Source organism: Chrysemys picta, chromosome 18 (genome assembly GCF_011386835.1).
Source record: "Chrysemys picta bellii isolate R12L10 chromosome 18, ASM1138683v2, whole genome shotgun sequence".
NCBI classification, from domain to species: Eukaryota; Metazoa; Chordata; order Testudines; family Emydidae; genus Chrysemys; species Chrysemys picta.
This window is the reverse complement of record NC_088808.1, coordinates 8289765-8317537: the sequence shown is the minus strand read 5'-3', so window position 1 is coordinate 8317537 and position 27773 is coordinate 8289765. Positions and strand designations below refer to the sequence as shown.

Below are 27773 nucleotides of genomic sequence, written 5' to 3'. Positions count from 1 at the left end.
CAGGAGGTCATCTAGTCCAACCCCCTGCTCAAAGCAGGACCAATCCCCAGACAGATTTTTACCCCAGTTCCCTAAATGGCCCCCTCAAGGATTGAACTCACAACCCTGGGTTTAGCAGGCCAGTGCTCAAACCACTGAGCTATTCCTCTCCCACCCCCCCATCTATAGTGTGTTGTGAACCTCAGTCCCTGGAAGGGAGAGGCTAGTTAGTGCATTACCCTGCTGTGTTGCCGTTTACTCTAAACATCGTTCCAGGTGTCCTGGTTTGGCTGTCAGGCAGAAATCACCAGCTCTGCCTTGACCTGCTCTCCTCTCAGTCCCCAAACAGGCTTCGGAACTAGACAGTCCCTGCCCTGAAAAACACTCTGGTTTTAAAGGGGCGCACATTTAAACATGCCACAGCTGCGTTGGTGACCTGGCTTTATTACAAATAAAACCAGAGAGTCCAGTAACAGAACGACTTTCTAAAGGAGATAGCCCAGGACTCCCTGGGGTCAGTCCTCTGCAGGAGATCAGACGACATGATTATAATGGTCCCTTATGATCTTAAATCTTTTAGCTGCGTTTCAATAAGATTATCTTGAAATTCCCTTGATTAAAAACCGGCATTGTGGTTTCCCATGTTTGTGCTGCCCGCGCTCCAGATAAATGCTCGGCACACAAGCAAAAATACCTTGTGATTTCTTTTCCCCCTCTTAACTGCCAACCCATCATGCGCTTCCTGGGGTGCGAATGTGCAGCTAGGTTCTCCCTGGCTTACAGATCACAACAGAGATTCTGCAGTAGCTGCTTAGTTAGCAATTTTGGTGTGGATGCATGAGTCACACGAGCATCCGGCTGGCTCTTCCAGGCGCTGCAGGGCTAACCAGAATGAAAAGTAAATAAACTGGTTTTTGCAGGTAGGTCTGACACCCGAGGAGCAGGATGCATTGAGTACTTGCCGTTTTTACGTTGGGACTTTTAAATTAAAGTCAAATTTTAGAAATGACGGGGACCAGTGGAGTCTAACTTCAAAGATTTTTAGGAATTTTTTTTGCTACTACATTAATCTAAAACCAACCCCCTTTTGCATTCTTCCGTTTACGACAGTTGTTGCTTCAAAACACTTAGAAGGAATTTGCTTTCGTTTGCTCTGAACTGTTTCAGTGGATTTAGCTCCGCCCCCGCCCCAGTAATAACAGTGGAACCAGGCGCCTGGCTGTATCCTTGCAGAAGATACTGCTGCTGTTGTGACCACCCAAAGGAATAATCTTAGCCTTGGTTGCTTGCAATAAGAGCATCACCCAGATATCACAATGCCTAGGGCCCTACCAAAGTCACTGTCCGTTCGGGTCAATTTCACAGCCATGGGATTGGAAAATTGGTAAATTTCATGTTTTCTGATGTTTAAATCTGAAATTTCAGGCTATTTGTAAATGCGGGGGCGCCAACCCAAAAGGGGGCCACCGTGGGGTGTGTGTGTCACAAACCTGTGATAGGGGGGTCAGGGGATTGCCACCCTCCCTTCAGAGCTGGGATCTGAAGGCAGCAGCCGCTGAGCTTCCTGCAGCCGCAGGAGGTTCGTGGAGGTGGGTCTGATCTGCCCCGTGCTGCTGGGAGAGCCCCAGCCGAGGGCTCCTAGCTGCTAGTCCCAGCCCTGCGCTCTCGAGGGGAGATCAGACCCACCTCCACAAGCCTCCTCCGGCTACAGGAACCTCTCGGGCCGCTGCCCAACGCTGGAGCTTCCCACAGCATGGGGAGGCACCCAGAGGTGGGTCTGATTTTTCCCCCCCACCCCCGAGAGCGGCCACCCAGCCTAGCCGGAACTCGCAGCTAGGAGCCCTCGGCTGGGTTGCTTCTAGCAGCACGGTGGAGATCAGATTTCCTAGGGAAGGGCTTATTTCACCATCCCTGACACATTTTTCATGGCTGTGAAATTGGTAGGGCCTTAACAATGATGGCCTGGCTTTGTGAAATAATAATTCTCAGCTCTTTTATGGTTCTCTTCATCAGTAGATCTCAAAGTGCTTTACGAAGGAGGTCAGTATCAATATCCCCATTTTACAGATGGGGAAACTGAGGTGGGGAGGTGTATCGACTTGCCCAGGAATAAACCCAGCCCAGTGCTCTAGCCCTAGGAACGTGGCTAGATCGAAACTGATGGGGCTCTATTCCAGCTCAGGGCTGCTGGTGGCTGCAGGAGCAAAGCTGGGCCCGCAGAGCCCTGAAGGGGGTGTGCTATGTGAAGCAGTAACATGTTGGAAACTGTCGTAGTTTGGTCCTGTTCCAAACCCGTGTCTGTGGGTATCACAGCAATGCTGGGGACTTGGAGTTTCTGGTCTGAGAGTTCTTTAGAAACCACATAGGACACTAATGCACTTTGACTCTGTCCTAGAATCTGAATCCACATCCGTTGAGATCCATCTGGGTGCTCAGATATCTGTATCCCTAGGGAGGCTGATTCCTCTTAACTGATCCCCATATTTGGGACTGGGAAGGGATTTTCCCCAGATCAGAATGGCAGAGACCCTAGGGGGGGGTTCGACTTCCTCTGTAGCATGGGGCACGGGTCACTTGCTGGTTTGAACGCGAGTAAATATAACTTGAAGCCTTTAAATCAATAGTTAAGGACTTCAGTAACTCAGCCAGAGGTTAGGGGTCTATTACAGGAGTGGGTGGGTGAGGTTCTGTGGCCTGCAAAATGTAGGAGGTCAGACTAGATGATCGTGATGGTCCCTTCTGGCCTTAAAGTCTGAGTTGTCCCCGCCCCCCTCTTGCCAGGGCAAGTGTCTCCTGCCCCTGATTAAGGAGTTTATTGGGTACTCAGTGTATGTGTCTTGGGGCAGAGGCTGACTTTAGCACAGCTAGGATGTGAAAGCTCCCACTGATGTCCTGTGGGGCCCGGATTCTACCCTGCTGCTCTAGCCTCTGTGAAAAGTGCCGGGAACACCCTGGCACTACGCACGAATGTTAGGATATACTGAGCTGACACTACCCTGGCGTCTCTTCTTGGCCAAGGTCCTAGCCTCTGCTGTTCCGTGTATTGTCAGGTGGGAGTTGCTGATCTGCATTGTGTGTGTGTGTGTGTGTGTTCGCTTCCTTCGATCTACACAGGAGTTGTTTTAGCCTCTTCTCCTCTATTTCCCTAGCTGTGGCCTCTGGTCCTTTCCCCAGTTCGACTGCCCTAAGCAGCAAGCGCGTGCCTGGGGCGGCAAGCCGCAGAGGGCGGCGTGCTGGTCGCCGTGAGGGTGGCCGTCAGGCAGCCTTCGGGGGCATTTCTGCGGGAGTCCGCCGGTCCTGCGGCTTTGGCGGCAATTCAGCGGTAGGTACGCCGAAGGTGCGGGACCGGCAGATCACCCGCAGAGCCGCCACCGATGGCTGCCTGAGTGCCGTGCTTGGGGCAGCAAAAAACATAGAGCCGCCCCTGGCCCTAGGAATCCCTCTGCTGCATTTGTGACTGCCTGGATTCCGTGCGGTGGCATCTGTAACTTGCGCACGATGCCGAGGGGGCAGAGTAGGAGGGAGGCTGCCTTTCAGGATTTCACACCAGCAGAGCCGGCTTGCAGCAAGCATTTGGAGGCTCAGCTCTGCCTGGCAGGAGATTGCAGAGACCCAGACTTTGTGTCACATCCTGCATTCCTTCTACTGCTGGCCAAGGCAGCCAGAAGGGAAGTACACATGCAGGCTAATGCATCAGGCTTCCGGCGTCTTTGCTACCCAGAGGTGAACTCCCCCCGCCCCACTTCCCAGCAAGTTCCAGACTTGCAGATCCCAGTGCAGACTGCACAGAGGCAGGGTTAATGGGACCCCTGTACTTGGCATGGAATGCTTGGCAACCAGCCAATTTGTGCCCCCAGCCCCCTCGCTTCTCTCGCCTTCCCCAGCTCCGGAGCTGGTTCTGTTGCTTGGAGCATCGTTCAATAGCTCTGGAAAGGTTCGCTCCAGCGCCTCCTCTTCTTGGGTATCTGGGTGTTATGCAAATCAGTTCCCAGAACTCTTTGCCCCCAGCCTGGTACCTCTCAAAGTCCAGCTAACCCCCCGTTAACCACCCCAGCTGCTGGTGCAGACCAGTCCCTTCCCTGCATGGACAACCATCTACAGATGGGGCTTCTGGCTCCCAGGGACGGGGGGAGTCATGCAAAAAGATGCCACCTCCCTGCCACCCCAGCCCCCATCAACTAGTCCTCTTCCCGTCCCGTGGTCTGCACTCTGGTGTGTGCTGCTGTGAATCATGGAGTTGAAATCTCAGTGGGAGTGGAGCAGGCTGCAGTGGTTTTGGTGTCCCCACCTCCCCACACTGGGTTTGGCTGGGAACCTCATGCTGCCCATGACTCATCCATTGCCTCATACTTTTTTTTTTTTTTTTAAACCACTCTCTCCTTTCCCTCCCCCCGATTAGTAATTAATTTCCTTTCAACCTCACTTCCTGTGGCTTGCGCTCCCTAGTGCTCCAGGTGTCTGTCTAACCCTGAGCCTCGGGAGAGCTCTCAGGGGGCGGGCGGGGTGTTTAGTTACTTGATGCCAATAGAAAATCTTTCTGGCGAGGCCCAGGCACCTTCTTTCTCCCCTCCTCCCCCTTTTATGTGCTGTGGGATCCCCCTGGTCACATGACAATGGTGGCGTTGTATGGTGCCCTATATCGATTCTCTTGCCACTCGGAGGCAGTACGGGGAACAATATAAGGCAGCCGCATTTTAGCTCCAGATCTGAAATGTCCCCAGGGCTTTTGGGGGTATTTGGAACTGGGGTTTTGGTCCAGCCCATCTCAATTAGCCTTAAATGGCGCTATTGACCTCTGAAGGTGCTTTGGTGCTCTGGCTGGAGAGGGGAGCTCACGCTACTCCAGTCCCAGGGAACTGTGAGCTCCCCGCAAGGGCTGCCGTCCCTGTCGGCGTGAGTCACAGCAGGGGAAGAGAATGTGGAACTAACGTGAAGGACAAAAATGTAACCGAAGCTGTGAGTGCATCACAGGAAAATCTGCTGTGGTTTCCTCTGTGCCACCCCCCTCCCCGAGCCTAAATAAACTCTCTCTCCTTCAGGGATCCCAGAGGACTCCAAGGTGGAGGCCCCAGCTTTTACGGATGCCGTCCGCATGTATCGGCAGTCGAAGGAGCAGTACGGCACCTGGGACATGCTCTGTGGCAACGAGGTCCAGGTGAGGGCGAGAGGGGTCCCCGGGCCCAGAGCCGCACGGCTGTTTCTCCCGCAATAACCTGACCCCAGCCAGAAGAGGGATGGTTTGCACCTCCAAATCCGCCTCCTGGATGGATTGAGATTACCCAGGGTTGTGGGGATTGTGGAGCTGGCATCCCTGCTGGGTTAGACGCTCCAAATCCTTGAGGCTTGGCTGCATTGCAGGGCGTGGCCCATTCGACGTCCCCCCGCAGGGATAAACCGTTGTGCCTTTGCTCTGGCAGCTGGTCTCTTGGGGAGAGTTGGCTTAGTCATTTAACCCTCCAGGCTGGGGGAAGTGGCGCTATTCCAGGGAGAGCTGGGGGGGAAGCCTGGGACGTGCATGCTGCTTACGGGCCAGCCCTGTGTCACTGCTGAGTGGGTGTTCTGCTAGGGTAGGGGTCATGGCAGCTCCTGGCCCTTCCTCCACCTCTGCCTGGTGCTGTTGGGTGGCTGGAGGCCCACTGCAGCCTCTTCACCCTTGATCTCCAGCCCAGCTTGCAAATGTGTCTTCCCTCTTGTAGACACTTCTTCCTGCTGGTGGGAATTGTATTGGCGTGAGAGAGGGATGAATGGATTTCATCACCGAGCTGCCGGGGCAAGGCGTCTGCGGGTTGGGGAGGTCCTGGGGGACGCTGAATGCCTTCACATGCCCTGCCCAACCTTTCCACAGACAGGGCTGCATTTTGGGGTTCTAGTTACCCCCCTAAAGGGAGGAAACATCTTTAGAGTGCCCCCCCCACTCCCCAACCTTCCCCAGACATCAAGAGTGACGCTTAACTTGGGAAGAGAAGCTTGTGCCCAAGCCGGTATCTTGATGGGGGAGTTTACTGCCTATGCCCTTCCCCAAGAAACGCTGCTCAGATGCTGCATCTGGCTCTCCATGAAGACCTGGCTTTAAACCATCTCCTGGGGCTGGGTTGGCATGGAGGGTAAGCTTGGGGGAAGAAAGGCATGCTTGCCGGCAAGCTTAAGGCAGGGCTTGGTACCCCAAATGCTCCTGCGCCCCTCCTCTCTCCCTTGACGCCCCCTTGCTTCACCCCTCCCAGGACACAGGCACCGTTCCTGGCCGCCCTTTACGAGAAGATTGAGAAAGAGGAAGGTGCCTTGGTAAAAGCTATTTCTGACACGCACCCCTCCCAGGGCGTTCCACGGGGAGCCGGGCTGCTCTGGCCGGGCAGGAATTCCAGCCGCGGCTGGTTACAGCTCAGGGAGCTGGCTGGGCCTCGGCAAATACCACCGTTCCCAGGGTTAATGTGAGGGGAAATATTCTCTCTCCCCTCCCCGCCAGTGTCTAGTGGAATCTCCTGGTTGAGGGTGGGGGGGGAGAAATCCTCGGCAGGGGGGCGCTGGAATCCCCGGCGGGGGGAGGGACGCTGGCAGGCTGTGAAATACTGGAGCTCAGATGTCAAGGACGTGGCTTTACGGACTCGTGTGATGCATTTTAATATGATCCCCTTGGCAGGGCGGAGGCGGCCAGTGGGAGGAGCGCCAAAATCCCACATGTGAACAGTTGTGAGGCCTCAGCTGGGACTAAGAAGGTGGTGGGGAGGGGCGGGTCGATACCTGGGTTTAGGAACCCAGCCGAGCGGAAGGTGGGCTGGAGGCTGGACATGGAGGAAACAGGCAGAGGAGGCGTCAAGCCAAACCTCTGGGAGGGAGGGACCTAAGCCAAGCAGAGACTCTCACTGATTCTGTGAGCGCCTGCCCCCTAATGCAATGGGAACGTGGAAGAGATGCAAAGGACAGTGTGTCCACAGGCACCAAGGCTGGGTTAGCTTGCACATGCGCTGACTCCCATTCCCCGAGAGGACCGTGCGCAGCTAATCTCGATGCTCCCCGTGTCTGGCGGTGGGAGAACATCTTCGTTAGCTTCTCGCGCACACGTCCTTCATGCGCACACAACCACGTCCGGCCAGCCCCTTCCATCGGAAACTGGCTTGCGGCCCTTGCGGATGCGCAGGGTGGATCCACCCAGCAGATGTCTCCAGCGGGGCCTGTTCAGGAGACCGTCCGCCTTCCTGGGTTGGTGGAGCCATCCTAGCTAGCAAGCGGAGCGCTGGAGAGCCACAAAAGACCCTTGTGCGGGACGAGGAAGCAGCTCCCCGTACAGAACCTGTTCCCGATGCTCTGTCAGGACACGGGGCCCGGATGCCGCTAAGGCCTCGGAAAAGGATTTGTGGCCCAAAGCGGCTCTCTTCGCTAGAAAACAAATTGTGGGGAGCACTTCATCAGCGCTTCCGAACTGCTGGAGGGAGGCCGTTAGCATGTGTTACGGAGAAATCGTTTCATGCCAAGAGCCCTCATGGTGGGCCTTGATCTAGATGAAAGTACCATAGCCACAGAACAAAGCGTTGGGCGCACAGGGGAAGGTGGCACGTAAGAGTCTGGAGCTGCGTATCATGGGGGTGGGGAAGGAGGAAGATCCCGGCTGGGAACGAAATGGATCTGCAGAAGAACGGGCAGCCTGCGAGGAAGAAGACGGGTCGGGAGGCGGGCAGAGCAGAGAGCCCAGCGGTGGAAGGACAGCTAACAGCCATGTGAGATCTAGTCACTAAACAGCTTCCTCACTCCGCTCCTCTAGGTCTTGAGCAATCTGGTGATGGAGGAACTGGTCCCAGAACTGAAAAACATGATCGCCCCCAAGCTGAAGGGCAAGGCCCAGGAGAGGCAGAGACTCTGGATACAGGTTAGTGTGTGTGTGGGGGGGGAGAAGCGGTGGTTAGAGGCCAGGGCCCTGCGAGGGCGGCGTGGGGCTGTGAATGCTGCAGCACGAGGCTGGTGAAATTATACCCCTTTGCATGCACTGGCTGAAATGTTCCTGTATAGATGACACACTCCAGAAATTGGTGCTGGCTGCTGGGAAATCCAGGACTGGATTCCGACCGCTTTTGGAATGGGCCCTCTCGCCTCGGGTGTGGTGCCTTGACTCTTGCTTCCTGCTGGCTTGTGTGACTCAGAGGCACCTCCCCGATTCACCCCCTTCTCCCCGAGGGCGCAGGGAAACAAGCGATCCGATCCATATGCCTCGCTGCTGGTTTTATCAAGCTCCCCGGCATAGGTGTAAACAGCCTATTTCTCAACCTCCCACTTACCTTCTGTTGGTTGCGGGCAGAACATGCGGCTGTTGTGGTGCCGGCCATCGCCCCCGGGGAGGGAAGTACACCCTAGCAACCACTCAGCAGCGTGGCTCATCCCAATTCTATTTAGCAAACCATTTTTAGACCAACACAGGCTAAATCTGGCCTGAATCTATGGTTTTATACAAACAAGCTTGTTCTAAAACCTTTGAGGGCAATAGAAATGTTTCCATGAGAGACTCTCTAAAAAATTCCACTTGAGACCTCTTTAAATAAACAAACAAACAAACAAACAGTGCCCCTTAGCCGTAACCACCCAGACGCTGCAGCCCTGTGCCAATGCATGAGAGAGGGGAAGCAAAATAGACTAGGAACCAGTCTGGCCTTCAGGGCCAAGGTAAGGAGTGCAGATTTCCAGCATAAATCCTGATGATCAAATTGGATTCTTATTTCACTGTAATAATCCAAGGTGGGAAAGGGCTTGTGCTGCTCCCATGAAAGGGGCAGGAGGATGAGACAGGCGCTAGGGAGGAAGGGCGACCTTGTCCATTAAGGCATTGGAATGGTACTCAAGAAACCAGAGTTCAATTCCTGCCTCTGCCACTAACATCTTGTGTAAACTTTGGCCTAAGCGACTTGCCTTCAAGTGACTGATTTTGGGTGCACAACTCGACACTTTAAAGGGATCTGGCTTTCAAGAAGTGCTGAATATTTCCTCCTGCTGGGGAGGTATTTGTCCCGCTCGACGCTGGTGAGGCCTTAGCCGGGTACTGCATCCAGTTCTGGGTGCCGCAGTTTAGGAAAGCTGTGGACAAATTGGAGAGAGTCCAGAGGAGAGCAACAAAAATGGTCAGAGGCTTAAAAAAACCTGACCTATGAGGAAAGGTTTAAAAAAAGACCGGGCATATTTAGTCTGGACCAGAGAGGCCTTCAAATATGGTAAGGGCTGTTATAAAGAGGACGGGGATCATTTGTTCTCCATCGCCAAGGTAGGACAAGAAGTAATAGGCTTAATCTGCAGCAAAGGGAGATCTCAGGTTAGATGTAAGGGAAAACTTTCTACCTATAAGGATAGTTAAGCTCTGGACAAGACTTCCAAGAGAGGAGGGTTGGAAGCTTTTAAGAACAGGCTGGACAAACGCACCTGTCAGGGATGGTCTTAGTTTACTTGGTCCTGCTTCAGTGCAGGGGGCTTGGACTTGATGATCTCTCAAGGTCCCTTCCAGCCCAACGTTTCCATGATTCTATGATCTTCAAGACCAGAGGTGCTAAATGATAGCATGACAAAATTCCAGGCAGGAGACTCCTCCAAACGCCACAATTAATAACTTGTACATACAGTAGCACTGTGCAGTCATAACAAAAATGTGTATGAATAAAGCACCCCCAGGCACGTGAACCTCGGGAACTACAATCCTAGACTTTGCTCCTGCCCTGAGATCTGCTAGCATGGAGCCCGGTGGAGTCCTGCCATTTGAACGCAATGGTGCACAGCAGATATCTGCACGGATTCCAGTGTAAATCACCACGAGCGTGCAGTAGAAAAGAAAAAAGATGTCAGCAGTTTTTAAAAAGAGAAATGGGTGGGTGGGAGCGAACAAAACTCAGAGCTGGATGGAGTCCGTTGCGCTTGCTGACATCAGGAAGCGGCGAATCCTGAGATGTACTGACCAGCCACTGCGCTATGACCAGACTTGCTAGGCAGATCTCAAATAGCCAGGCCTTTCCTTGTTAGGGGATCTAATGGCTGCTCCAGACATAATTCCTGTACATGCTGTAGAAAGCTTATTGTCAGACGTCCCTGCGTATCCATGGGTGGGGAGCACTCAGTCACGGGGGGTGCAAAGAGATGGCAGGCTGCCTTGCAGACAGAGGTCAGGAAGGATCCTGGGCTCACCAGGGTCAGACGGCAGCACAGCCTCAGACGCCCCGTGGAATCAGGATGCTGAAGGTGCTGTTCCTCTTCCTCCTCTAGATCTCGGATGCTGTCTACAGGCTCGCCTATGACCAGATAAAGGCGCACTATGATGCAGTGGTGACAAAATGTGAGCTGGAGCGTCCCAGAATGGAGAGCACCATTCGCACGGACATGGACCAGATCATCACGGCAAAGGAACACTTAGCCAGCAAAATCCGAGGTAGGAAACGTGTTGCCCCTTTGGGTGTGTCTACATGGCAAAAAAAAATTCACCCGCGGCACCAAGTCTCCGAACCCGGATCTGCAGTCTTGGGCTCACCAATGGCACTAAAAATAGCTGTGTAGATGTTGAGGCTCGGGATCTGAGGCCTAAGGAGGGGTCTGGGTTTCCGAGCCTGAGCCCGAACGACTACCCCCAGCAATAGCCCATTGTATTGGTTTAGTCAAAATCCTGACGTTCCAAACTGCAGTGCTGTCCTAGGGCTGGGAGCCAGAAACCGGCCCCGGGGGCGAAGAGGCCAAGTGCTGGAGCAGTCCTGTAGTTCACATAGCTCTAGCCTCTCTTATTTTAAGGCACCGTCCCTTATGTCTTTGATTTGGCCCTAATATGATCACCCCTCCCTTATTTAAATCATGAAATCGAAGCTTACGCTAATTGCATTGTGTGCTGGAGGGCTGTAGAAATGTGCACCTGAGGAAGAAATACATGAGGTGCCAAGGGAAATGGTGTTTTCCCTAAAATGTCCCTTCATATAATGCAGTGTCCCTTGTTTTTCATGTGGTTTTCCCTTATTTCCCTCCAGCAGAGGTAGTCACCCTGCATAGCTCCTTATATCCTGGAGGATCCCAAGTATTACAAACTAAGTCTGCACTGTTACACTCTAGCCGCCTGAGGTGGAAAGTGGCGTCTGCTAACGTACCACAGTGAAGCATACCATGCTCCCACGGCAGGGCAGCGGCAGGGCTGACAGCAATGGAATACAATTACTCAGACTAGAATTTGACCAGGGCTTTGAGACGAGCGCTCCTGTTTGTAGGAAGCCCTGTGGTATCAGGAGCACATACAAAAGCCAACATCTCTGGCAGCACGTTGGCTCCATATGCCATATGGGGGAAGGACAGGGTCAATACTGACTCAAGAGTGCCGCCTATTGAATTGCCAGTAGCAATCTCTGCACCCCCACGGGTTTTTCTTGGAGGCATAGGCACTGACTTTGTGGGGGCTCCGGAGCTGGAAAAATTGGTGGGTGCTCTGCACCCACCGGCAGCCAAGCTCCCCGCCCCACCCCCCCGCCCCAGCTTGCCTCCGCTCTGCCACCTCCTCCCCTGAGCGCGTCGCGTCCCCGCTTCTCTGCCCAGCACTTGCTGCCGTGAAACAGTAACAAACTGTGGGAGGGAGGGGGGAGGAGCGGGAACGCGGCGCGCTCAGGGGAAGAGGCGGGGCCGGGGCAGGGATTTGGGGAAGGAGTCCAATAGGGGTAGGGAGGGGGCGGAGTTGGGGCGGGGACTTTGGGGAAGGGGTTAGAATGGGGGCGGAGGTGGGAGGGGGCGGGGCAGGGGTGCAGTCGGGGAGGGGGTGGGGGTGGGTCAAGCACCCACCGGTGCCAGGAGAAGTTGGCGCCGATGCTTGGAGGATCGCCATTCGAGTACTGCCAAGCGTAGCCGACTGCAGGCTGATCAGACCTAAGATGGGAAGGGACCTTGTGGGTCTTCAAGTCTAGTCCTGCTATAGTGGGCAACTCTGTCATCCCGTTTATAAATGTATCCAGCTCCATCTCTAGCCTTTTGGCCACCACCTGGAAGGGGTGGAGCAGAGCAACTCCTGTCCTTCCCTAGGGCGTAGTCTAGGAGCTGGAGCGCCATGCTGGGCTTCCAGGTGGCTCCAAAGCTCAGCGAGGAAGGTGGGCAGAGCGGGCCCCATCCCATGCTCATTGTCTGCCTGTCTCTTCCTCGTCCAGCCTTCGTGCTGCCCAAAGCAGAGATCTGTGTCCGAAACCATGTGCAGCCCTATATCCCTTCCATCCTGGAGGCGCTGATGATTCCCACAAGCCAGGGTTTTGCCGAGGTCCGGGAAGTGTTCTTCAAGGAGGTCACTGACATGAACATGAACGTAATCAACGAGAGCGGGATGGAGAAGCTGGGAGAGGTAAGGCCCCTGGAGAAGATTGCATAGATTCCCGTTGCTGGCCTAGCAGGGTGGGCTGAAAGGCCCAGGGGAACGGACTCCGTAGCTGCTGCAGGTTGCCATGGGCGGAGGGCACTGGACTGTGAATGGGCTGCTTGAAGTGTGGCTTCTACCCCACCCCGCCGCCTGAATCTAGGAGGAGGCAGAGGGTCAGCCTTGTGGGTGCCCAGGGGAAGCCTGGCCAAGCAGGGAGCGCAGCTTCCACCCGCAGTTGTCCTGAGTAAGGCTGGAGCGGAATGGTGAGAATAAACCTGTGGCCCTGCCCCTAGTCTGCTCACATCAGAGCTGGCAGGCGTGTGCTCCCCTCTGAGCTGGAAGCCACAGACCGTAGGGGGCCCAGGGCTTCCTTGGGCAGCACCGGTCCTGGTCCCACTAGATCCATAGGCTCCTCTGGCATTCGGGCAGAAGCTGGAAGGATCCACTTAAGGTGAGAACTGAATTCCCAGCTCTTCTCCTGAGCCCTGGGCGATGAGTCGGTCTTAACAAAATCCAGGGCATCCAATTTCACCTGCATACGGAAACCTGGGATCACTCTGGATCCAGCCGGGACCCTCTGGGTCCAGCCAGAGCAGCCCCAGGTGGTCACACGCCTGCTGCCCACCCTGCACGAACAGTAGAGACCCGTGATTGACCTACAGCAGGTGATCTTCCTGCACCAGGCTCACCCATGTCTGTGTGCCACCTGGTGGTGCGGGGCCCCAGACACTTGGAAATGCTCTTGTCTTTGTGACCCAGATTAAATGGGCGCAGTTGAGGAAGGATTCCGATTTCTGGGCTTTGCATCCTCTGCTCCCTGGAAGCTTGGTGTCCAGTCTGATGCCGGGTCTCAGCAGGCCTGGGGAGTGGGCGGGAGGTAGGGTGCTCTCTCCGTACAGCCGCTGAGTTGTGTGTGTGACTCCTTGCCCTTCAGTACATGGAAAAGCTCTCCCAGCTGGCCTTCCACCCTGTCAAGATGCAGTCCTGCTATGAGAAGATGGACCAGCTGAAACTGGAGGGGCTTCAACAGAGATTTGACGTCTCCAGTGCCTCCGTGTTCAAGCAGAGGGCCCAGATCCTCATGAGACAGGTAGCGTGTTAATATTAATAGCCAAACTCCAGGGGTGATCAGCCCTTATGCTCGCTGCCCTATGGGGAGCAGTCTTTAGCACTAGCCACCAGGCTCTGTGGCATAGGCGCCAACTTTCCCCTGTGCCAGTGGGTGCTCGCGCCTCCCTGGCCCCACCCTTTCCCCGCCCCTGCCCCCCATTCCAACCCCTTCCCCAAAGTCTCCGCCCCCTCCCTGCCCCATTGTACCCCTTCCCCAAATCCCTGCCCTAGCCCCGCCTCTTCCCTGAGCGCGCCGCATTCTCCCTCCTCCCTCCCAGCCGCGCAAAACAGCTGTTTCGCGGTGCAAGCGCTGGGAGCTAGGGGGGAAAGTGGGCACGCAGCGCACTCAGGGGAGGAGGTGGAGCAGAGGCGGATGTGAGCTGCGGTGGGGGGCGGGGGCAGGGAGCTGCCGGTGGGTGCAGAGCACCCGCCAATTTTTCCCCATGGGTGCTCCAGCCCCGGAGCACCCATGGAGTCGGCGCCTATGCTCTGTGGGTCAGAGTTTAGGTGGGTCGCTGTGGCTATGAATTCAGGTTCTCCCAGTGCTCTGCCCGTTGGGCTGGTCATCAATGTCCTGCTGCGTGGGCGCCCCCTACTGGAGTGTGCTCTTGTGCATTGGACAAGCTGGGCTTCAGTCTGGCTGTACCCACCCCCCAGGAGCCTTCCTTTGAAAGAGTCACCTTGTTAAAATGAATAGCCGGGCCGGGGGCACAGCGCCGGTACGGAGACAAGCTTATTTCAGCGGCTTCGTTTTTCTCCTCTGAATGTGGCAACACCCCAGTGGCAGAACCATCACCGGCCCAACCCCTTCGCTTTGCTCCCCAGCACCGCGCTGCCCATGGCCTGGCGCACGTCTGACCCAACGGCCACCTATGTTCTTGGGGACAAACGATTGACCCTGCATGTCGCGACTGTGCACTGGTGCCTGTGAACTTCTAGGGTTACCATTCGTCCGGATTTACCCGGACATGTCCTCCTTTTTGTTCTAAAAATAGCGTCCGGGGGGAATTTGTAAAGCACTCAAAATGTCCGGGATTTCCCCCCTCCCCCCGGCAGAGCAGAGCGAGCAGCTGGGAGGGCTGCAGGAAAGTCCCGGGCTGGACTCAGGAGCAGCTGTAGAGGAGCCGGATCCGCCCTGCATTCTGAGCCGGCCGCTCTCTCCCCTGCAGCCCGGTCCAGCAGCACTGTGCAGGGCCAGGGACCGGGTTTTGTTGTGCTGGGGAGCTCAGCCACGTGTCCGGCTTGCACAGAGCCCAACACCCTGTTCTGAGCAGCAGGGTAAGGGGGCCAGGGGGCAGGAGAAGGGGCAGGGAGGTTCTGGAGGGGGAAGTCAAGAAACGGGGGGGGCTTTTTGGGGGGAGTGGAGAAAGTTTTGGGCAGTCAGGGTACAGGTAGGGGGTAGGGTCCTGGGGGGCAGTTGGGGGGGGTCTTAGGAGGGGGCAGTTAGGGGACAAGGAACAGGGAGTCTTAGGTAGGGGGTGGGGTTCTGGAGGGCAGTTAGGAGCAGGGGTCCCAGGAGGGGGCAGTCAGGGGACAAGGAGCGGGGGGGTGGGGGGCTGGGAGTTCTGGGGGGGGAGCTGACAGGGGGCAGGAGTGGGGAGAGGGATCGGAGCAGTCAGGGGACAGGGAGCAGAGGGGTTTAGATGGGTTGCGAGTTCTGGGGGGGGCTGTCAGGGGGCAGGAGTGCGGAGAGGGATCGGAGCAGTCAGGGGACAGGGAGCAGAGGGGTTTAGATGGGTTGGGAGTTCTGGGGGGGGCTGTCAGGGGGCAGGAGTGCGGAGAGGGATCGGAGCAGTCAGGGGACAGGGAGCAGAGGGGTTTAGATGGGTTGGGAGTTCTGGGGGGGGGGCTGTCAGGGGGTGGGGAGTGGTTGGATGGGGCGTGGGAGTCCCAGGGGTCTGTCTGGGGGTGGGGGTGTGGATAAGGGTTGGGGCAGTCAGGGGACAAGAGGCAGGGAGGCTTAGATAGGGAGTGGAGTCCTGGGGGGCAGTTAGGGGCAGGGGTCCCAGGAGGGGGCAGTCAGGGGACAAGGAACGGGGGGAGGGTTGGGGGTTCTGGGGGGGCGGGAAGTGGGAGGGGCAGGGGCGGGGCTAGGGTGGGGCTCCTCCCGTCCTCTTTTTTGCTTGCTGAAATATGGTAACCCTACTGTGAACAATTCAGTGTCCCACTGGGAGGGAACGCATGCGTATGAACAACCTCACGGGGCCGGGGAGACCTCGTATACATCCGACGCTGTCGTGCTGCTGGCAGGATGGGTGGCCAGGCCTGGGCTACGCTGAGTCAATTCTTCTTCCCCCTTACATTACACAGGCAATAGTCTATATGCTCCGGTGAGGGGTCAAAGAAGCTGTGTAGGAGCCTATGAGCCAGTGTAACTTTCTGGCACCTGTGGAGAACTGGGAGATGTTCTAGAACTGTAATGCTCCCACCTCCATCACTCACATCCCATTCAGCCTGGCACAGCTGATTTCGGAGACTGGTTGTTATCCTGCTTCCGGAGGAGTATCCAGGGGCCAGTCTGGACAAGACCCATGTCAGGGGGAGGAGGAGTTTGTGTACTGATATCCCATGCACCATTGCAGCTGTTTTTGGGGAAATGTGCTGCTAGTGCCCTCTAGTGGTGGGAAAGAAAACACCTTTATGCAGGTTAACTTGGTGCTTTCAAAATCCTCTCTGGGTGCAGAGGATGAGTGGGATGGGGACCGGGCCTGTCGTCTGTCCTGGTGCAGGTTCAGGAATAGCGGAGATGCCCTTGTGACCCGTCTCCATGTGATGGTGTGTTCCGTGCCTGCTCTGCTCATTCCTTGCCATCCTTGCTTTGCTGGATGTCCTACATGAGCCAGCCTAAAGTTCTGTGGTCTCTTGGCATCCTTCTGGGACGCCATCTGATGATGCTTCTCATTGTAGCAAATGGACGATGCCGTTCACACGTTCGGGACGCTCCTGCACCAGGAGCTGGCGAAGATGCTGGGCAAGGAGGAGCTGTGCAAGTCAATCCAGCGGATCCTCGAACGGGTGCTCAAGGTAAGGCAGCCCGCAAAGCAGCTGCATGCTCCTGTAAGGTCGGCCGTCTCTGGAACGTGACGGTGTTGGGCATTTTAACTCGCCCATGCTGCCCCGATAAGGACTCGGGATGCTAGACAGGAGAGAAACCTCTGCCACAAAGTGCCTGCAGCTTCTGTTTGAAGCCCAAGCATGCTGTGTGCCTGCCATGGGGCAGGTAAGGGCAGGAGTGAGTGCATTGTGTAGAACAATACTCTGCATTTGTAACTTTAAACGGACCGAGTATCAATAGGTATCACAGTGGTTCCTAGAACCCAGTGGAGATCGGGCACAAGGAGGTGAAGTGACTTGCCCCACAGCAGGTCAGAGCCAGGAATAGCGCCCAGGTCATCCGAATCTGTCCAGTGACCTGTCCCCTAGACCACGCTGCCTCCTGAGCCCAGGGAAGGGACTGGTGTTGGATACTGAAAACACGTCGGTAAATCCCCTTGTGTGAATCGCTTCCTGTCGAAAGGATTGTTAAATAAAATGGCAGGAAAGCTGCAAGTTCTCCTTCCTCTAAACGGCCCGCTCCTCTGTAATCTCCTCTCCTGCGAGATGCCAAAGGTTTGTTAACCAACCTCGTTTCCCTCTCCCCCGGTGCGCCCCTCGTCCCGCAGAAATACGACTACGACAGCAGCACCGTGCGCAAGAAGTTCTTCAGGGAAGCCCTGCTCCAGATCACCATCCCCTTCCTGCTGAAGAAGCTGGCGCCAACCTGCAAGGGGGTAAGAGCCCGAGCAGCCCCGCGGGCATGGGTTGGTGGCACGTTTCAAAAACCCTGCTGAGTCATCAAACGCTGTGTATGAAGACCCCCAAGGCCCCTTTACACCCCTCTGGGCGCACTAGGGCACCAATGTTACTTGACGTTGCCAGTGGCATAAAGGGGCTTTGGGGCATATGAACAATTGGGCCCAGTGCGTGTACAAAGACTTAATCTCTCTTTGTAACGTCCTGATCTTGGAATTCCTCACCCCTTTGGGTCTATGTTTCATCTCAACTTGGTGTATAACTCCTCTGGCTAGATGGCCCATAACCGGTGGCATCCCTGGCTCAACAGTGGTGCCCATGGTTTTGTGGGAAGGGGTAGCTCTCTGCCTCTCAAAGGCACGTCGTCTTTGGAAAGCCACAGGGCAGCTAGGCGGTCTTGGGTTATCTCTGCCAGCGAGGTGAAATCTGCCTTCTCCTTCGGGCAGGAGTTACCAAAGTTCCAGGAACTGATCTTCGAGGACTTCGACAACTTCATCCTGGTGGAGAACACTTACGAGGAGGTCGTGCTGCAGTCGGTCATGAAGGACATCATGCAGGGTGAGAGGGCTGCCTGCGTTTGGGTGGGAGGGAGGGGTGCATGCTCAGTCCTACACCGTTCCGGGAAGGGGCCTATGCAAGCCTGTAACGGTTGCAGTAACGGGCAGGAGACACTGAGTGAATCCTGCCACTCCCCTTCTGCTCACCGAGGGACACTGCTGCTAACGGGGCTGGCTGCCGAGGACTGGATGCGCCTGTCCACCCACTTGCCATGGGGAGGCTCCGGGCATTACAGCGATGGGAGCCATCTCAAGCTAACCCCTGCAGCATCTCCTCCTGCAGCACTTTGCCACCCTGCTCCGGATCCAGAGTCTAGGTGATGGTGGAGAGGGTGTATGTGCACTCTGCACTGTCACCGAAACGCTTTCCTCCATGTGTCTCAGTTCCGTAGCCCAGCTGCCCTCTTGTGCCACACGCCTAAGCTGGGTCCAAATCTCATCACTTCTTCTTTCGTGACTTCTCTAGGATCTGTCCTTTTCCCCTCTATCCAGACAGCCCAGCCTCTCAACCCACCCCCCCCACACACACACATCATCTGCTGTCTTGATCACCGTTAACTCCTGCTCCCCAGCCTCCCCAACACTCACATCACAGCCCTTCCCGTCCATGCGAAAAGCATCGACTTAGATCATCTTCCGCTCCTATCACTCTGCCTGCATCACCCCCTCTTGGATTCCCTCCACCTGCCCCCGCTTCTCCACCGCATCAAGTTCAGGCTTCCTGTCCTCCCTACCGAGGCCCTTCGCGATTCTGCCCTCCCCTATTATCCTCGTACTGCATCGTGCTCCCCTCCTCTTGGTCCATCTGTCAGCTGCAAACCCTTCCCTGCGTCCTTCCACGCTGTCCCTTCGGCATGGAGTGCCCCTGCTCGTCTGCCATTCCCTCCTTCGCCAAATTCCTTCTCCGAGACCCTCCCGCCCCGCACTGCCAGGGCAGAAGTAGGAATTTAGCCGATCAAGGAGGCCTGGCTAAGGCGTGGATGGAGTCGATGTGAGCATGAGAATTAAACCAGGGTATAGATTGGACTGTAAGGGTGTCTCCCTACTGGCTCGTTGCATGTGCTTTGCTCTGAATCCTAGGAAGGCTGGCTGGGCCCAGGTCTTGCCGAGCACGGTGAGGTCTCCATCTCGAATGAGGCCTGTGGGGGTTCTGACACGTAAATAGACCCTGTCCTGACCTCCCTGTCTTTGCCTTTTCAGCTGTGAAGGAGGCAGCGGTGCAGAGGAAGCACAACCTATACCGGGACAGCATGGTCATGCACAACAGCGACCCCAACCTGCACCTGCTGGGCGAGGGCATGCCCATCGACTGGGAAGAGGAGTTCGGCAGCCAGCCGGACTCGGACCCGTCCGCCGAGAAGCGCCGCAGAGCCAGGCAGGTGGTGTCGGTCATCCACGACGACGAGGGAGCCCTGCCCTACGAGGCCGGGGCGGAGGTGCTGATGCACCAGGTCTCCCAGGAAGAGCCTGGGTCGGAGGAGCTGGAGGCCTGTCCTGCCCTTGCTTCACCGGGTTCTCCTGACAGCGTGCAGGGGATACGGGGGATGCTGGTGAAGGAGTTCTGCGTGGAGACCCCGGTCCCAGCAAGAGAGGAGGCAAAGGAACCGCTGACGAATGGTACAATAGTCCAGCAGAGCGGCAGCTCTGAGGAGCGCGGGGTGGAGGGAGCTGCCCAGAAGGCCGAGGAAGGCCCTGGTTCCTTGGAACACTCCGCCCAGCATGACGCTGGCTCCCCGGGCCCAGTGAACCCGGGGGTGGAGGAGCAGGAAGCCAAGCCAGCCGTGCCCGCCTCTCCAGCCGAGCCGCCTGCCCTGACAGCTGCCTCGTTGCTTGCTGAGGGGGGAGTTGAAGTGAACCGCCACGAACCCAACGACAAGGAGACGGGGGAAGAGGTGTCCACCCAGGCCCATGCGGAGAAGGTGGAGCCTGCCCAGCCGGCCACCGAGAACAGCGCGGGGACCACCGAGAACAGCGCGGGGACCACCGAGAACAGCGAGGGGACCACTGAGAACAGCGAGGGGGTGCAGACTCAGTTCTAGGTCAGCCCCCCCGGTCGAGATCCCTGCCGGCTGTGTACATTATGTGCCGAAGGTGGACTGGAGTCAGTGATGCCAGGGGGGCGGATGGGGCTCGTAGGCTGGGCCTGTCGCTGGCACTGGTATCTGTTACATTCCCAGTTTCTGAAGCAGACTCGGCTTCGGACACCAGCGTCCCAGGGAAGGGGGTGGGGGGAGCCACCAAGATGTAAGATCTCCTAAACTGCACACCCACTTAGAGGGAAGCCGTGTGCTGGCCAGAACCAAGCCGCCACACTGGCCAAGCCGTTGCCCCTCCTCCCAGGACTCTAGCTCGGTATAGGATACGCACACCTTGCTCCGTCTTACTTTGTTGTTTTCCCTTTGTTGAAGAGACACTTTACTGCATTACTCAACTAACAAGAGTGTGACTGTGGGACTGCCTGGGGTTTCCCCTAGGCAGGAGCTCCCCAGGACATCTGCACAGCGTATGCCAGCGGGCGCCTGGTGCCCTGGGGGATGGGTTTTGTAGGGATTCCCCTTCCCCTTCCACCAATCCAGCCCTTCCCTTCGTCTGATACTTCTCATTCCAACCAAAGAGGTCAATGCTGCACGCCACGCTGCTTTGTCAAGCACAGCGGCTGCAGTCAGAGGCCACCTACCGGTATCCAGCATTTCTCCTCCGAACGAGCCCGCATCCAGGAGCCCGGCTGAGATAGAATGTGCACTCCCCCCTTCTGTCCTTGGAAATGCTGACCACCGCCCGCCCTGGAAAGACGCACCTCTTCCCCGAGCCAAATGGCCAATGGGATGCCCCTTGTTCTCTACTAAGTACTGTTCAAGCCAGTGCCATGACTTTAACGTGTCTTGCCGCACGCTCTGGCAGAGGGAGGGTTAAATGAGTCACAAACGAACTGGAATCCGTCTTTTCTGATTGGCCCCTAAAGAAGGAGAGTCAACGGCGGAGGATGGGGCTGTTGCATAGTTTCCGGCCTCATTAGTGCATCGCTGAAGAATCAATAGAAGTAGAGGGTGTGGGTAATACAGGGCAGCATCTGAACCCTGTTGCTCCTGGCCTTCCTCGCATGTGCTGGTCTGACTGTGGGTTCCGCTGATGGTTCCAAAGATTGTCTGCTTGTAGGGTCGGCTGAGGGATGGAAAGAGCCACAAATACCTCTCCGCTATCACCATCTCCTCCACGTCCCTCCTCCCGTTATACACACAGGTTAGGACTGTGACGTAAACTTGAGAGTTCACCCCTGGGCTTGTGGAAGAGAACTGGTGGCCGTGGAAAGAGACGACGAGGATGGTTGGTCGTGCGTAGATTGAGCTGTAAATGACCGACACTATCCAGTGCCATTCTGCTCCTGGGAGCTTTTAGTGGATGCTTGAGTCCCTTGTTCAGTTAAAAACGGCTATTGCGATACATCTCTGAAGCTTTAGAACCAGCCACTTATTTTTCTTTCCTCCCCTCGCTTCTGGTATGTGGTTTCTCCAAAGCCCCAGTGAGTGGTGGCCCCACCACTCATCCCTTTCCTTGCAAGCCCCCTGCAGCCTTGAACCTACCGAAGATGGTCCCCGACAAGCTTAGCTGGTTTGTTTACAAATGCTAATAGCCACATGAATGTTGTTGATGGACGGTCTCCTTCCCTTTCCTTAAAACATGGAGGGGGTAAGGGGAGAGAGCGGAAACCTCCTTGGAAGGCCAGGGTAGGTGAAATAGTGTTTTCGGAAGGGAATGGAGAGGAAGTTGGCTTTGCAGGGAGAGAATTAAAGGTCCCAGAGAAGGCCAGAAATCTAGGTGCATGTTTCAGAGGGCGAGATCTACAAGGGCAAGTCTTGACAGAACTGCACAGTGGAAGCTCCCATTGCACCGGAGAGGAGAGGGGGCCGCAGGCTGGCAGGGACATTGTAGGACTCTGGCTGGTTGCTAATCGGCGATTCCCTCCTGCACGTGACGGTGTGTTTAGGGCTCTTATTTTCGTTGGGTTTGCTTTTGGGGAGTGCTGAGTAGCTCTTGGGTAGGAGGTGGCTTGGGGTGAGCTGGGCTAACAGTAGTGAGAGAAACAAGTGCCTTAATGGAGAAAGGGGTCTTGATACAACCATGCCCAGCTCTTGGCAAGCATCAACCCAATGGGACTTTCATTGCACTGAGGGTGGACTGGCCTAGGATACTTTTCCTGTCCCATGAGGGTGGGAGGTATGGCTTAGGTAGGAGAGAGACAGCTGCTCCTGTGGAGAGAAAGGATGCAACTTGTCTGCATGCCTCCCTCTTCCCCTCCCCCCCCCCCCCAGCCAGTCAGGAAAACCTCTAAATATGGGGGGGAGGCTGGGGGGGTCTCGCTTTCATTTTCCCACTGGGTCCCTAGTTATAGCTCTTCCCCTCCCCCCACATCCAACTCTTCTGGAAAAGCTCTGCTGAACTTACATCCTCTTCCCAGCACACACAACATGCTGGGAGTAAATCTCCCCTGTTCCTTTCTGAGTCTGTGCTACCCCAGGACGCCAACTAAATCCACCCTGACCCCCTGGAGGTATTTGACTTCGCTGGGGTCACATGACAACGGGGTCTCTTAATGGTGCCCAGTGTGAAGCCTGTGCCTCGTGGTGGGCTTAGCTCTTGTTGCATTGCAAGAGTTAAGTTCTCCTGGAAACACCTGTCATGGTAGGAGGAGAGGAGAGAAAGGAGGTTCACTGGCTCTGTCTGACCCCACTGGGCTTTGGGGTCTGTGCAAACAAATTAAACTTAAGGGATGAGGTCACCTTAAAGCAAAAGCGTAGACTGTTACATGGGTCCTATTGTCCTTGCACCAGGAGTGAAGGAGAGGGGAGCCCTGTAGTTTTTCTGTCAAAGGCAGGACCGGTGGAAGCGTGCACTGGAATCCAGCTCCAGCCGTGCTCTGGCCAAGCTCCCAGAAACGCTCCGACCGAGTTAGCCAGGGTCTTTCAGTGGAGATGGTCAAATGACTCCTCTGTGGGGGCACAACCCAACTCGCCAGATGTCTGCTCTCCGTGGTGCCCTTTTCAGGAGGTCGCGGTGTGGGGAGAGCAGAAACGTTCCCTGGCCAAACGCAGGGGATGGCAGAGGCTGCTGAAGTGGGTTTCTCCAGATCTCTCTCCGGCATCTCGGGTACAATCCAAGTACAATTGCATTGAGTCAGACCTCCAGCCAGGAGCTCAGCTGAACACTAGGGGTGGTATATAACCCAATACGCAATGGGACATCCATGCCTCTCGTGGATGACCTGTGTCTCAGACTTCCATTAACGCTAAGGGGAACTGGGGACATGTAGCTAGCTGGGGAATCGACTCAGCAGACACACGAGCTGCATGCAGGTAATGTAATGTTTAAAACATGAGATACAGCTGAAACACCTGGTGTGTAAAGTCTCGTGAATGAGCTGCTTAGACCTTCAATGCAGAATATGGACCAGGAGCCCGGCCTTCGAATCCTTTCCTCTGCTACAGATACATTCCAACTTCCATGTGTATTTTAGATGCCATTTTTTCTATTTTTAAATGGGTGGTGCCCAGTCTAAACCACTTGGGGCCTCCCAAAGTGCCTTGCCTTGGGAATCAAAACCTGTCTCTTCCAAGATATTTTATGGAGAATGTTATACAAATGTTTAAAATATGCTTCTAAGAATAAATAAAACCCAGCTTTATTTAAAGCTAGCGACACGCTCTCATTCCTGACTGAGCGGTGACATCACTCCAGACATACCAACGAAAGGGAGATGTTCCACGTGGAGGGTTGGGGGTGGGGTGGGGTGGGGCAGAGCCAGAATGTTTGGGGCCAGCGGCGGAGTTCCTCTAAATTCAGAAGGAGGGCTTTGATTTGATGTCCAGTCTGGGGCCCACTATGTAGTTGGTAAGTGCATATACATGGGCGCATCCAAAAGTAGACTGGGGCTTAGGCGGGTGTGCGTGGCAGAGAACTTGGGCTCTGGGGTCCTAGGTTAGGGCCTAGCTCTAAGTGGATTTGTAATCCAGTTGTAGTTTCGGGCCCTGCTGTGCTAGGCGCTGTACACTCTCTCTCTCTGCCCCAAAGAGCATACAATGTAAATACATAAGAGAAAAGGGTGGAAGAAAGGGGGTGGCACTGTTCCCACTTTACAGATAGGGAAGTGAAGCACAGAAAGACCAGGGGTATACAAAAAAACAATGGTGGAACCAGGAACTGAATCCACATCTCCTGAGTCCCTGTCCCGTGGCTTAAGTAGACCATCTCTCCTTCATGGTTAGTGAAAATGGTGAGCTCTGGGACATTCCATGTGATGGTGGGAACCTAGGACTTAATTGTAACGAGGGTAACTGGCCAGGGTGACCTCCCTGGCAGTGCTATCTGGCTGGCTAAGGTCAGTGAATGGCTTCTTAACATGGTGTGTGTTCAGCTGGGATATCACTTAGCAAACTGCACTGGAGTTCGAGAGACTTGGGTTCTAATCCTGACTCAGCTACCAGCCTGCTGGTCGACCGTCCCTGCTCTGTGCCTCGGTTTCTTTATCTGTAGAATGGGGACAGTGATACTGACCTCCTTGGTACAGCACTTTAAGATCTATTGAGAAAAAAGTGGTATCTAAGGGCTAGGTGGTATTGTTTTCTTGTTCATAAAGTCTCCCCATCAGCATATAGTCCCCACACTGGGAAGACGAAGCTGGTGAATTAAGGACTCAAGTTTCTAACTGTTAAACCTTCAATAGAATAATTTATTTTTTTGTCCATGTACAACTCTGGGCTGTGCAGGCCCGAGAGGGCTTGTGCCTGATGTGCAGAGAGCTGAGCAGTTGTCAAGAAATCCCTTTCAACGTTTTCAAAATGACTTTTCTTTTAGAAATTTAGTGAATTTATACTAAAAATGTTGAAATCTTTGTTTGCTCTTGACTGCATCCCTTGCAGCTGTCTGAGCAGTCCCTTGCCACGGGGGAATGGCTGGCCCTTGGGGAGCCTGATTTTTGATCAGCACCACCTATTTACACGTTATCTTTCAGCCTTATGAGAGGCCAGCGGCTTCTCCCATGATCAGGTGCGCGCGCGCACACACAAACCCACACACACACGCGCGCAATTAGCTTTATTAAAACTGGTCCTTCTTTTGGCATGAACTACAACAGGATCCTGTGAGACACACCAGCCCCTGGTGCATCCTGGTTTCCAAAGCAACCGAGCCATGGCATGCGCAAGACGGTTAAACCAACTGACTGACTCCCTTATGCTCCAGCAGCAGGAGGGTGGTCAAGCTCTGCCCACCCCCTGCGCTAGCCAGAGGGCGCTGCCGTGCGGCTTTGCTCTGTTGGGAACACAGAAGGCACAGTGTGAGGGGAGCGTCCCCTTAGGGTCAGAGACCAGCACAAGCACATTGAGCGTTAGTTTCCTCCTGCCCACAAGCAGCAGGGAGAGGGGAACAGAGCCGTTAGGGGGGCCAGCCAGGAACATGAACAACCTGTGAGGGAGGGTAAAATAACCCCAATCTATCCCCTGGCATTCCCATCCCTCCAGCACCCGCTGATGGGCGTAGCCTGTAACACGTCCGCCCGCTCTGTCAGTCCCCAGGCGAGGGTGGCAGTGCCCACGGCCCAAGCCCCCTTGCTCCTCCAGTCAGCAGGGAAAGGCTCCTGGGGTTCCTGAGTGAGAACTGAGGGTGGGTTCAAAGTCATTGGAGACGGCAGCAGCCCGTGGCCCAGTTTAGCTCCTTGTGGGGCCGTGCCCTGCTTGGCCAGGACGATGAGGGCCTGCCCAGCAGAAAGGGTCCAAAAGCGATCTTGAAAATGGATAATTGTATAGAAGGGGAGACCACGCTAGGTTGAAAAGGAAGAAACTCAATCCCCCCCAGGGTGGGAGAATGGGGGGCGTCCCCCATTGCGTGGGGATTATCTCCTGCCAGCTCCAGGCCAAGTCTTGCACAATCATTTTCTCTAGTAGAGCCTCCTTAGTCGTCCTCCCACTGCAGATGTTGCCCTGGAGTGCAGCAGGCCACCGCTATCTCGCGGTGAACACCGGGTAAGCCAGGTAGAAACCCAGGGCGGAACCCACGATCACCCCCAGGAAGATCCAAGTGTTGTAGGACATCACCACCAGCATCACCAGGTAACCGATCACCACCTGGGCCACGTGGAGCAGGCTCTGGCTGATGTGGGAAAGAAACCACCTTTCCAGAAAAGAAAAGCAGAGTTAACTATGGCGCGAACAAATCTTGCTAGTTAGCAACATCCCCCCAGACTTCCAAGTGTGTCTGACGTGCTCCAGGAGGAGGGTACTGGCCAAAGAGGTGTGAGAGCTTATGGCCAGGAGCCCTGGTAGTGCATTGTGGGTGTAACATTGTGGGGTTAATTGATGTTTGCAGAGTGCGCTGAGGGCACTGTGCTGCCTAAGGGTCTGTCCGTGCTGACTGCCGTTCGTGTAATCTGCTAGCACCCAAGCTACCCACCTAGTGCAGCTGCAGCAGCATGACCTAGCCCCGGCGTGATCACGCAGGGGTCCAGGCAGGCGCGTACGCTCCACACTGAAGTGCCTGCTACTGCAGCGTCCCGGCTCCCTCCTGTACCTGCATGATTCCCGCTGGCTCGGGTACGTCTACACAGGCCGTCATCGCTGGGCTGAGCCGCTGAGACGTTCTGATTGTCTAGTAATGAGCTGTATCGTGGTAGCTCCTAGGGGAGCCCCACTCCTGGATCAGGATCCCATTGTGCTAGGGGCTGTACAAACACAGACCCCAAACAGCTTACGGTGTAAGACAAGCGGCGACAGGTGGATCCAGACAGACGGGGAAGCACAAGGAAACAATGGGACAATCTTCAGCAGCATGCTAGGCAGTGATCTCAGCACGCTGCCGAAGCTGTGTGGGCTACAGCACCAAAATGACACCGCTCTGCAGCCCCTCCCGGCCCCCATCATCTACACTAGCTTGCTTCCTCCTCTCCTGCTGGTTCGTATATGAAACTTTGCGCCATATGAAACAGGACATGCAAGGCAGGGCGGCAAGCTCTTCAAAGTCACGTGACTTCCCCTTGCATTGTTTGTTACCCGCATTTCGCGCCTGGTTGGCTTCCTGTTCCTTTGCTAAATCATTGGGCGGCATTACGCTCTGAACTAAGCGTTGCCTCTTCTGCATTTTGGTTTCTGCACATATGGGCTAAAACTTGCCTTTGATTTTTTAACCCTTTCCATGCCTGGATCACTTAGGCACACTGAGCTTTTAGCCCCCAGGGTTCTAACTTGGTGGAATTCTCTCCCTTGTCACCTGCTGTGGTTACCACCTCATCCCAGTGTGAGCCAAAGATGTTCTTTTTAGTTAGTTGCACTTCATGTTTTAAGTACAGTGCCCCGGGGTCCATGAAAAGCTCTTTCCAGCTGCAGGAAAATAGTGAACCCGGCCTTAACTGAGCATAGAAATTGGATGCTTAACGGACATGGCCTTCTAATGAAGGAGGGTCAGAACAGTAGTCAGTACGTGTATTTTTGGGGCGATCTCTTTCTTCCTTGAATGGGTTTTCTGTGTCAAAGGCACAAGTTCCATTATCCCACCACTGCCAAAGCAGAAAGTGATCACGTGTGATAGGCCTGTGTGCCCATAACAGATTCCCATTCCCTGTGGATACGCTGAGGGGGGAAAGCCCTTAGCATTCCCATAATGTCCAGTGATTTGTTCCTGGCCTCAGGGGGGGTCAATCCTGCACCTGTGAATGAGACTCCATCTGAGATTAAGCCTTTCATGCTAGTTACCCCCGATCACATGGGAACCACTGACGAGGGCTCCTGAAAAGACAGGGAGGGAAGCCGTTCAGCATATTTCCTCAGGCTGTTTGCCAAAGGAGCCCTGCTAGAGAAATGTGGTTGGCCAGAAAATACCAGCGTAATTGGGATGGTTTAGCTCACGATACAGACGGTGCCTGAGGGAAGACGAGATCGAGTGGGATTAATTGGTTCCGTTTTAACAGCTATAGTTGTGATGCTTTACGGGGTACAGAAAGCCTGCGGCACCTGCCACCA

The 27773-nt window shown here is 55.3% G+C and overlaps 2 protein-coding genes across 3 annotated transcripts in view; one reads left to right on the top strand and one right to left on the bottom strand.

Moving 5' to 3' along the window:
- The window catches only part of NIBAN2 (niban apoptosis regulator 2), a 119962-nt gene extending 96507 nt beyond the window's left edge, over positions 1–23455 (top strand). For both annotated transcript variants that reach the window (XM_065571908.1, XM_005309112.5), the window contains exons 6-14: positions 5019–5134; positions 7736–7840; positions 10207–10369; positions 12108–12295; positions 13245–13400; positions 16328–16444; positions 17083–17190; positions 17659–17770; positions 18970–23455. In XM_065571908.1, coding sequence (XP_065427980.1) covers positions 5019–5134; positions 7736–7840; positions 10207–10369; positions 12108–12295; positions 13245–13400; positions 16328–16444; positions 17083–17190; positions 17659–17770; positions 18970–19808 — 1904 coding nt within the window. In that variant the 3' untranslated portion in view covers positions 19809–23455. The remainder of the gene's footprint in view (positions 1–5018; positions 5135–7735; positions 7841–10206; positions 10370–12107; positions 12296–13244; positions 13401–16327; positions 16445–17082; positions 17191–17658; positions 17771–18969) is intronic.
- The window catches only part of SLC31A2 (solute carrier family 31 member 2), a 26116-nt gene continuing 20131 nt past the window's right edge, over positions 21789–27773 (bottom strand). Inside the window, exon 4 of the mRNA XM_005309114.5 lies at positions 21789–25932. Coding sequence (XP_005309171.2) covers positions 25764–25932 — 169 coding nt within the window. The 3' untranslated portion in view covers positions 21789–25763. The remainder of the gene's footprint in view (positions 25933–27773) is intronic.